This window comes from Eptesicus fuscus, chromosome 18 (genome assembly GCF_027574615.1).
Source record: "Eptesicus fuscus isolate TK198812 chromosome 18, DD_ASM_mEF_20220401, whole genome shotgun sequence".
Taxonomy (NCBI): domain Eukaryota; kingdom Metazoa; phylum Chordata; class Mammalia; order Chiroptera; family Vespertilionidae; genus Eptesicus; species Eptesicus fuscus.
The window spans coordinates 45182333-45192979 of NC_072490.1; the positions used below are offsets into that span (position 1 = coordinate 45182333).

At 35.5% G+C, this 10647-nt stretch overlaps 1 protein-coding gene across 6 annotated transcripts in view; it reads left to right on the plus strand.

The window, feature by feature from the left end:
- APPL1 (adaptor protein, phosphotyrosine interacting with PH domain and leucine zipper 1) overlaps window positions 1-9735 on the plus strand; it is a 34716-nt gene extending 24981 nt beyond the window's left edge. For 5 of the 6 annotated variants that reach the window (XM_054729449.1, XM_008146314.3, XM_028152786.2 and 2 more), the window contains 7 exons: window positions 622-674; window positions 1250-1424; window positions 1522-1558; window positions 2632-2778; window positions 3362-3412; window positions 3700-3789; window positions 5530-9735. In XM_054729449.1, coding sequence (XP_054585424.1) covers window positions 622-674; window positions 1250-1424; window positions 1522-1558; window positions 2632-2778; window positions 3362-3412; window positions 3700-3789; window positions 5530-5676 — 700 coding nt within the window. In that variant the 3' untranslated portion in view covers window positions 5677-9735. The remainder of the gene's footprint in view (window positions 1-621; window positions 675-1249; window positions 1425-1521; window positions 1559-2631; window positions 2779-3361; window positions 3413-3699; window positions 3790-5529) is intronic. The other variant, XM_028152783.2, reaches the window with a different exon arrangement.
- Window positions 9736-10647: the final 912 nt, after the last annotated feature.

Genomic DNA, 10647 nt, shown 5'->3' on the forward strand with positions numbered 1-10647 from the left:
TCCTTCATGTGGGTGTGCAAGAGCCAAACACTAAAGAGGGAGGTAGCTTCCATCTTTAGGTAGCTTTTCTTGCATTGTTACATATGCCTTGAGAAATACAGGTTTAAAACTAGAAACTATTGAAATTATCAGAGTCAACTTGTGACATATACATAGATAACCTAAAAAGAGTTTTTTATCATCCCAGGAAAGGTCTGGCATTTTTCTCAAGTAGCCAAAATTGAAGCTAAATCAGCTGTTTCTCTGCCCTAGTTTTTTTAAATTCATGAACTTTTGCAACATGGTTTATTATGGTGTGTGTGTGTGTGTGTGTGTGTGTGTGTGTGTGTGTGTGTGTTTGTGTTTGTCTGTCTGTCTGAACTTCCAATCCATCCACATTTTCTAAAATGCAGCAACTTTTGAGTTGAGCCTATTAACTCAATCTGAGGGTTGGGCCTTCATCAGACTAACTTGGTCATCAGTAGTGTTCCTTAACAGGATGGGCTATTTTAGAATTTTATTTTAAATGTATGTACAAGGTTTCGTGATTTACTTTTTAACTCTGGTTTCAGTGATTGATAATCCTTCCATGTGGCTCACTGTAACTAACTGTTGGTTCATAATTAAAAAAAAATTTTTCAGGCGTACAAATCCATTTGGAGAATCTGGAGGAGGCACGAAATCTGAAACTGAAGGTAAAACAGATGTGCAATATTTTTATGTTTTAGAAATTCTAAACAGTAAACTGAATAATTTGTTGTTTATATTTGTTTTGCTGTATGCTATTTTAATGGTATCTTTATTTACTTCACAATTTTCTCTTTTTTCTCAACTTACACTTAAAGCAACAGAACTTAATTGGACTTAAGATTTTGTTATTCACAAAAAATTATAGAATATTATACTTTTGACCTTACAAAGTCTAAATGTATAAGATGTCCTTTAAGCTTTTCCAGTAGATGTTTCTTCTGGTACTGGAGCATAACTTCTTTTATTCCTTTTTCTAGTAGCTTTTTATTTTTATTTAATTTCAAACTTACAGAAAAGAATAACATAGGAATTCTTTTTAGCCATAGCCATCACTTAATAGTTGAAACATAATCTTTGCTATTTGAATTTAACACCTTAATTCTCCTGTAATTTGAACACTATAGTTAGGAGTTAGGTTGAATTTTTCACTGGAAAATCTAAAATGAGGCAGTGTATTTTAATTCTTTAGGTAAAGAAATGTGGGATTTAAAAATACATAATATACCTTGTTCTGTTGTAGATTCTATTCTTCATCAGTTATTTATTGTCCGATTCCTTGGTTCTATGGAGGTGAAATCAGATGACAATCCAGATGTTGTTTATGAAACAATGCGCCAAATCTTAGCTGCCCGGGCCATTCATAACATCTTCCGTATGACAGAATCACATTTATTAGTCACTTGTGATTGTTTAAAGTAAGTAGTAACCTTTCCCTCAAAAAAACTGTAGGAAAAATGTATATATAATTCCAGCCTAATTAAAATTTGTTCAAATATTTCATTATTATTATAGGTTAATTGATCCACAGACACAAGTTACAAGGCTCACGGTGAGTTCTACATGTTTAAAGAGTTAAGTCTCTTTGGGCATAAATACACCTTTAACATCTTTATAACAATCCTGATTCTATATATTCAGATATGGTAGTGTCAACTACAATTGGTCTTTAAAAGGCTGTTATAATTAAGTCATTGACTATCTCTCCTAAAATGTTACAATTGGACGTTCACGTAACTTAAAGAATCAGTGCAATTTGGTGTGATATGTAGTGTTTATCTGTAGCTAGGGAGTATATATCACTAAAGAAACGAATGGTAGGATTGCCCTGGCCAGGTAGCTCAGTTAGTCAGAGTATCATCCCGACAAGCCAAGGTTGCAGGTTCTGTCCCTGGTCAGGGCACGTACAAGAAGCAACCAATATACAAGAATGTATAAATAAGTGGAACAACAAATTGATGTTTCTTTCTTTCTCCCCTCCCCATCTCTCTCCCTCTTTCTCATTAAGTCAGTAAGTTTTTTTTAAAATTTTTATTTAAAAGAAGAAAATAATAAAAATAGGAATTAAAAGGGGAACATGATTGAGTTTATTTTACAATTAGCTACTTTGAAATAGTTGCAAGTATTTGCTTCTATGTAATAATTTCACAGTATAAACCACTTTTGTTATTGAATTTGACTTTGTAAAATGTGTTATGACTAATAAAACAAATTCATTATTCAACAGCCTCTTATTTTGCCTGGAAAGCCAAATCAAATAAGATATTATTTGTTCTTGTATTACCGTTCTGCTAAGAAAAAAAAAATTGGCTTTTATCTTTTATTTAGGATATTTTTATAGCAGCCTACGTTTGTGATATATAAGAGTGCTATTGTAGCCCAGCTGGCGTGGCTTCAGTGGTTGAGCATCAACCTATGAACCAGTAGGTCACATACCTGGGTTGCGGTCTCGATCCCCAGTGTAGGGTGTGCAGAGGGAATCTCTCATCATTGATATTTCTCTCTCCCTCTCACCTTTCCTCTCTGAAATCAATAAAAATATATTTTAAGAAAATTTTAAAAAAAGAGTACTATTGTAATGGCTTGGAAAAATCTCATGTTTGCCTCTGATGTTTTCTGTGGCAGTTTCCATTACCTAGTGTAGTTTTATATGCTACACACCAGGAAAATAAGAGGCTTTTTGGATTTGTTCTTCGGACATCTGGAGGGAGAAGTGAAAGTCATCTGTCATCTGTCTGCTATATATTTGAATCCAACAACGAGGGGGAAAAGGTACCTGACTTTTCAAAATGTGTCTCTGTTGTGAAATGCATATCATAATTAAAGTTCTTACTAAGATTTCTGGAAAACTCAGACTTTGCCCAGTTCAGCTGAGATGCTTGACCAAAGCCTGTTGCTCTGAAGAGAGCTGAGGGGATATATTGGGCCTTCTTAGTTCTTTAGACCTCTGTCTTTCTAGCCATTGGTAGCTGGTGCGATCTTCTGACCTCATTAATTTATCCTAGGAATGCAATAATTTCCATAACCAGCTATTTTTTTCAGATGTCTTCAGCTTAGAGTAGCATCAGCAACTGCTTCCTTTATTCTTTGCAGACCTTACTATTTCAGTCATGAATTTGAGATAATAAGTGCATTATGTTAAAAAGGTGACAGCCAGTAGTTGAAACAAACAGACTGAAGAAAATACACAAAGTCTTGGTTTGGGGCTTGGAACATTCTTAAATCAGCCCTTTTTTTTTTAAAGCAGTGTATTATAATGAGTTATAAAACTAGTTACATTCGCCATTTGGATACTTGAAATTATTAATTTGATAGGAGAACTGCTTAACTTTTTTTCTACTTTTCCCCCTTTTAGATTTGTGATTCTGTTGGACTGGCAAAACAGATAGCTTTACATGCGGAACTGGTAAGAGTCCAAGACACTTAATTATCCAAGAATGTTAACTAATGTAAGGCAAAATTTTTCATAATGACAAATAAAATGATTTTGCTAAATAAGGTTAACATTGGATACTATTGCTGATTTGGTATTTAGAATTTGGGTAAATGGCTAGCATAGAATGTAAATTTTTGGTGTTTTCTCATATATATGCAGAAAATAATTTGAAAAGTTACAAAGAATATTAATTGAAAAGTCTAAAATTTAAAGTTATTTCATACTTAATTCATTAGTTGTATTCATCTGTTCTTCAGGATCGTAGGGCATCAGAAAAACAAAAAGAAATAGAGAGAGTAAAAGAGAAGCAACAGAAAGAACTCAGTAAACAAAAACAAATTGAAAAGGTATGCAGTCCTAATATCTGGATCTTCTCTGATGTGATTTTTGTAAAAAGTTTCCTTAATTCAGCACTGACTTCATTCCAAATGAAGGTCTGTTTCTGCTTGCTCAGCTACTTCATAACCAGAGGACTCATAGCATAGCAGAAAAGGATGACATCTGTCTTCTGATACGATGTTTACATTATAGTTATACCGACATGAAGAGTAACTTGCCATTTAGCAAACATATCTGAACTTTCATGTTTCCATATTCCAGTGAAGGTTGTCTCTGGCAAAGCAGGTCTTTTGAGAAGCTGTGTCATATATACTTAACTGCCATTGATGAAATCTACATTGGCCTCTAGGGATGTATATATTATATATATACACTAGAGGCCCAGTGCACAAAAATCATGCCTGGTCTGCGCCCTCTTGCAGTCCGGGAGCCATTGGGGGACATCCTTAGTGCTCCCGCCACTGCCGCTGTGCTCACCAGCTGTGAGCCTGGCTTCTGGCTGAGCAGTGCTCCCCCTGTAGGAGTGCACTGACCACCAGAGGGCAGCTCCTGTGTTGAGTAGGATCGGGCCAAAACTGGCTCTCCAATATCCCCCGAGGGGTCCCGGATTGTGAGAGGGCACAGGCCTGGCCGAGGGACCCCACTGGTGCATGATTGAGGCTGGGGAGGGACGCGGGAGGTTGGCCAGTCGGGAAGGGACCAAAGGAGGGCTCCAGGACGTGTCTGGCCCATCTCACTCAATCCCGATTGGCCAGACCCCAACAGCAAGCTCACCTACTGGTTGGAGCATCTGCCCCCTGGTGGTCAGTGCACATCATAGCAACTGGTCAGTCAGTTGGCTGTCTTCCCCCTGGTGGTCAGTGCATGTCATAGCAAGCGGTTGAGTGGCCTTAGCATATCATTAGCATATTAGGCTTTGATTGGTTGAACAGATGACTGGATGACCAGACACTTAGCATATTAGGCTTTTATTATATAGGATAGTGTATAAATACATATATATATATGTACATATATATATACATATATATAAATACATATTATATATATATGTATTTATATACATATATATATAAATACATATATAACTATTAATTGCTACCAGGAGTGTCAAATCATTGTCCAATAGAATAATTTTAAGCTAGACAAATTTTAGAACAAAATCTGGAGAATACATTAGATAGGTGATACATGAGATTATAAAAGCCAGTTATGGGGTGTGGCATTGACAGCAGTGGAAAAGATAACTGGATATTTAATGAGAACAGATCAGCAGGAATTGTCAATGGAGTGATGTATGGACAAAGGAGAGGGAAGTGGCAAAGATGACACTGGAGTCAAGGCTTCCTGGGTAGATTAGGCTGAAGGAGGATGACAACTGATTTAGCAAGATAAACTGGACAAAGATGGAGAAGAGGGCGCAAAGAGGGAAGGCAAGGGATGTGCAGTGATCCATTAGAACGTTTTACTGTGGAGTATGGCGATAACAATGTCCTGAATTTGGTTATTGACCATAAAAATGGAGAAGACAGAAGTGTTGGCTTTTATAGGATTTATAGAATGGAACCAGAATTCACTTTGGTGCTGCATTTGTGGTTGTAGCCTTTCTTCTCAGTAAGTTGCCAGAAGTATGCATTATTTTACAACAGAAGGATTGAAGTGATTCTCAAGTATGTATTTTAACTGCATAGTTTTCCATTTGATTGCAAATAATTAACTTATATTTTCTTTTCTGTCTTTTCCACTAGGACTTAGAAGAACAAAGTCGGTTGATAGCTGCTTCCAGTAGACCAAACCAAGCCAGTAGTGAGGGGCAGTTTGTTGTCCTTAGCAGTAGCCAGTCAGAAGAGAGTGATTTGGGAGAAGAAGGAAAGAAGAGAGAGTCAGAAGCATAAACTTATCCTTGCTTTTGGTTGATAATTCTCCCCTTCACATTTATTGACAATTTCTGTGGTGAAATGACTCAAGGTAACAACTATGTTGAAATACCATGGAGGAGACTAAAGTTTATATTGGCTTGTTTGTTTTAACTAAATGTAAAAAAATAAGATTGACCTTGATGACTTAGGTTTGCATTGATTTCTTTTCCTCAAAAATAATATGCTATGCAGTAACATCAAATTCCATATGTCTAAAAGAAACCTGTTCATCTCCCTAAAGTAGATTGCTGAGGAATTACACTTGCTCAAGCCTTTTCCCCTTCAAATTGTGAATTTATTGTGACTGGCTACGACCGTAAGAAATCATTTGTTCTTCAGCTTCAGATATTCATGGTTACACTCCCTCTCTTGCATTAAGAACATTTTGTCGGTGGCACGCTCTCCCTCCCAGGACCACCGCTGCACCTTTCCCTTCTGAGCCCTCTTGTTCCCCCTCAAGCACACATTTCCTAAACTCGAAGGAACCCCAGGAGACTTGCAACCTGGGAGCATGGGCAGTGGCACCCCAGGCTAACCCCTGAACCTCCAAGGCCCCCTTTTCTCTGACTTTCCAGTGAGCTGACAGCCGCACCTGGGCTCACTTCTTTCACTGTGACTTATTTCTCAGTGAGTCCACACAGCCCTGCCGAGGCTGTCCCGTTACTTCTTCCGTCCTAAGCCCTTCCTGTTTCACTGTCCCCAGCTTTAATAAACGTACTCTCAAAAAAAAAAAAAAATTCTGTTGGTAGTGAGGAAGCTTTCGACTGAATAGGTTCAACACTCTTTATACAGAGAATTGTACAAGTTTGCAAATATTTTAACAATATTAAATGTGCAATAGAATTTTATAAAATAATTAGAAAAGACATTTTAGACTTAAGATTTTAAATTGTGGCAGGTGGTACGACTGTTGATTCAGGGTACTTTCTTGGATTGCTCACATTTCTCTGATGTACTACACCTGGTGCCATTGGGAAAGAAGCTTAAATGTCAGTTCAGTTACTGTTACAGCCCTGGGCATTTTATTATCACAGTCTTAGTTCTCAGGTTGGTACTTGAATTATTGCTGCAGAGCAGTAATGGTTAAAATAAGACTTTGGGATTTATAAAAAGGGATTTTTGTTGTTGTTGAAGTACATTTTAGATTAAGATTTAACATGTAAAGATATTGTTAAAGGGTAATACATTGTATTTTCTGCATTGAGTGAGATACTTTTTATTGAAAATCAAGTGACATTTCAAAAGTTCTATAACAATTATGTTTTCTGCTTAAAGTAAAAATCCCCAGAGATTAACTTAGAAAATGTAGTCTTCTAAATTTCAGATTGATACTCATAGTATTTTCATAATCCCATGTTTTGATAACATACTGATCACCACTTTATATCCACGAAGGCAAATAACTAATATAGGAGAATAGAATAAGTTGCACTAATTATTGTAAATACATATATTCTTCAAATGAGTGAAATGTCTCATTCCATGAAAGACTGAAAAGGAATTGAATGCTTGGAATAGGAGGGTTGACCAAGGAAGAATTTTAGCATGGTGTTAAGGTTAAAATGACATTTCTCTACTGCCTACTTCTATGTCAACAACTGATTTTTCTTTCTTTACTCAGATTTTTAACATTGCTGATAAAAATTATGTTCCTGTGTTTCATATGTAAAAGTATACGTAGACAAGTTATATTGAATGAACTATATTACAGTTACACATTTAAAATTTTCGAGAGATCAGCCACTAAGACTAATTTTAATTTTTAAAAATTATTTATTTATTTTTTTAATTGATTTTTTTTTTAGAGCAAGAGGAAGGGAGAGGGATAGAGAAATAGAAACATAAATGAGAGAAACTTCATCGATTGGCTGACTCCTGCATGCATCTTGCTGGGAATTGAGCCTGCAACTCAGGCATGTGCCAATGGGAGAGAGAGGGGGGATTGAACCAGTGACCTCTTGGTTCCTGGTGACGCTCAACCACTGAGCCACACTGGCCAGGTAAGACTAATTTTACAAGGGAAAAAAGCCTTTTTTTTATGTACAGTTAATTTTTAGTTCTGAATTAGAAATGGCATTTATTTAGTTCTTACAATATAGTGTGACTGTTTCACACTTTATGTACACTGTTTTCTGTATGAATGGGATAGGTGTTTATATATAAAGATCATGATACTCTTTTATCCATGTGCCAAATGGGAATTAGGATTACTTGACAATCATTGTGAAGCCTTATGTTACCAAAACATTTAGTAAAAAATAAAAAAGTAGACATTTATGGGATACTTTTTGAAAAACATTTTTTTATGCTTACTAAAGAAAATGCTTTCACAATAATTTGTGTATTGTTCCTTTTATAGAAGGTAAATTTTCTTCTGTGGTCAGCACTTGATTAGCCTTGCAAGTCATGCTTTTGGGACCTTTTTGAGAATTAGTAAGTGTTCTGTTTCATTAAGTCTTTTGTTAATACTATGAAGTTGTCAACTCACTTAGCTCAGATGAAATTTGTCACCCAACAAGGAGAGTGGTCAGCATTAGGAGGCAGTTTTACTAGGCTAGTGCTTTACCTGGTAGCGACATACTGACCTTTGTTAGCACTCTGGTCAGTGAGGTAGAGTTAAGGGTACTGGAAGGCATAGGGCTGCTGGACAGACTTATAGTTCCTTTTAAGTTACATTTTGATAGGAATTTCCACAATCACACAACCTGTCCATAAGTCAGACTAAAGCACATTCCAACACCCTACAGAAGTTATGTGTGGGTTTAATAATTTTAGATGATTCACCTTCTATTCCATTACTAGGACTGTATGAACTATTCCATTACTGCTGATATTTAAGCATCAACTTTAATAAACTCTCTTTTTGATTAAAGAAGGCTGCCCATGGGTTCCTGCATAATGTTAAACTTTATCTTTGTTACCCTTTGAAATCCCTTCTAGGGTTGGGATGCTTTGGTGTTAATTGAATTAGATTTTGGGATCTCTTACTCAGATTCAAACTTATACTTAATGTTTTGTGTTTTTTCTTCTTTTTAAGAAATTAACCAAATAGATTCTTTAAAAGGAAAAAAAATTAAGTCTACCTAATTTGCTATGTACTCTGCTACCTATATGAATGTACCAATGGTAATGAAGTCAATAAATAGGAAACAAGTTATTCCTTCTCCCTTTTAAAATGTTCAAAACTTGCTAATAAGGGACTGAAACCATTACCTTTATCAGAATCCCCAAAGTCAGTGTAGTTTTTGCCATGTCTGTAATTATTACTTTGTGATTAATTTCAAAAGAATTCTTAGCCTCTGCAGTCTAGAGATGGTAGATTTATTTTACCTTTATGCTTGTGCATAACGTTCTATGTAACATATAATCTTGGGTGGTAAAGTCATCAGTTAATTTTGACTTACATGTAGGAACTTGAAGTATTTAAGAGTTAAATTTTATAAATGCTGACAGACCCTAAGAAGCCATGTATTATATAAAACCTTCTGCCACCTGAATTAATAAAGGAAAATATCAACATTGGTTTTGACAGCAACCTCCTAGCATTCAAACTGTACTTTAAATTTTCAAACACACTGACTGTAGGAAGATTTTCATTTTATTACTTGCAAGTTTGGTTTTCTCTTCTTTCATGAGATTTTCTTCTTCTACATTAATAATACATAAAAATTTGAAACTGGAACTATATTATACTTTTTAACCAATTGCTTGTGGCTACACTCATGTAATTCAGTTCATATAAGAACTAAGTTATTAATCTCACTAACATGAGATTAAGTTATAACATGTGTATAACTGCTTTATATATTTGTAGTGATTAATTCTTATTTCACTGATGCTATTAATCATGCAGCACTGAATTCATGCTACATTTACCTTTAGAATTGGATTTGAAGAACTCAATGTAATTGTGGTATACATGTGGGGTGGAGAACTTGTTCATTTTGTCAAAACATATTCTCTGACAAGGCTTCAGAAACTATGCTGTTAGGAGATTTTTAATGTATAATAAAGTCCATGATTTTTGTACCATCATTTTTGTATGAAATATTTGACATGTTCTGAATTTTATTTCTCCAAGTAATTTCAAATGATGCTTATACATCTAGCCCCATTGCAATTCCCTAACAGCTAAAATGAAAAAAAAAAAATTGTCACTCATTGAAAAGTAATACTAATTCTTCACTAGTGACTTATTTATCTTTTAGAAAAATAAAGAGACTTCTTAGTAATTACCTTGGACATGTTATAGACAGTGTGACTATGTATACTTTCTATGTGTGGTTCTATTCAAAGAAATTCCTCTCGTTTAAAGGTTATTGTGTACACCAGCTTAAGTGTCTTGGGCCTGTAGTTGTAATATTACTGCATATTCATCCCATGTGCTCTTTAGAGTTTCCTGTAGCATTTACCAAGTTCTTTTCTGCTACTGGGAGTTTCTGTTCTTGTTTTGAATTTTATAAAATGTATATACACTTTTAGAAAGTCTGGGGGATGGGGTGGTGGATGGAATTAACTTTAGAATTATGATATAAGTGTATGTATCTCCTAAATATCTTCTATATATATAAGAGGCTAATAATATACAAAGTGTCCCATCGGGAGTTCAGCCAGGAGACTGGGAGTTCAATTGTTCGCTATGAAGTGCACTGACCACCAGGCTGTGGCATGGAATAAAGGAAGGCCCCAGCCAACAGCCAGAAGGCCCTGATTGGCCCTTATCACTGGCCAGGCCTAGGGACCCTACCCATGCACAAATTTCGTGCACTGGGCCTCTAGTATTTGTATATTGACATACATATAATTCACCAGTCACTTATAAACAGATACTACAATTTGATGTAAAATAATAAAATCTATGCCAGCTAGTTTTGCAATTTTTGAGAAACTGTATTATTAACTCTTTGCACTCGGATGTCGAGTGTGACTCGACACGGTTAGCAGTAG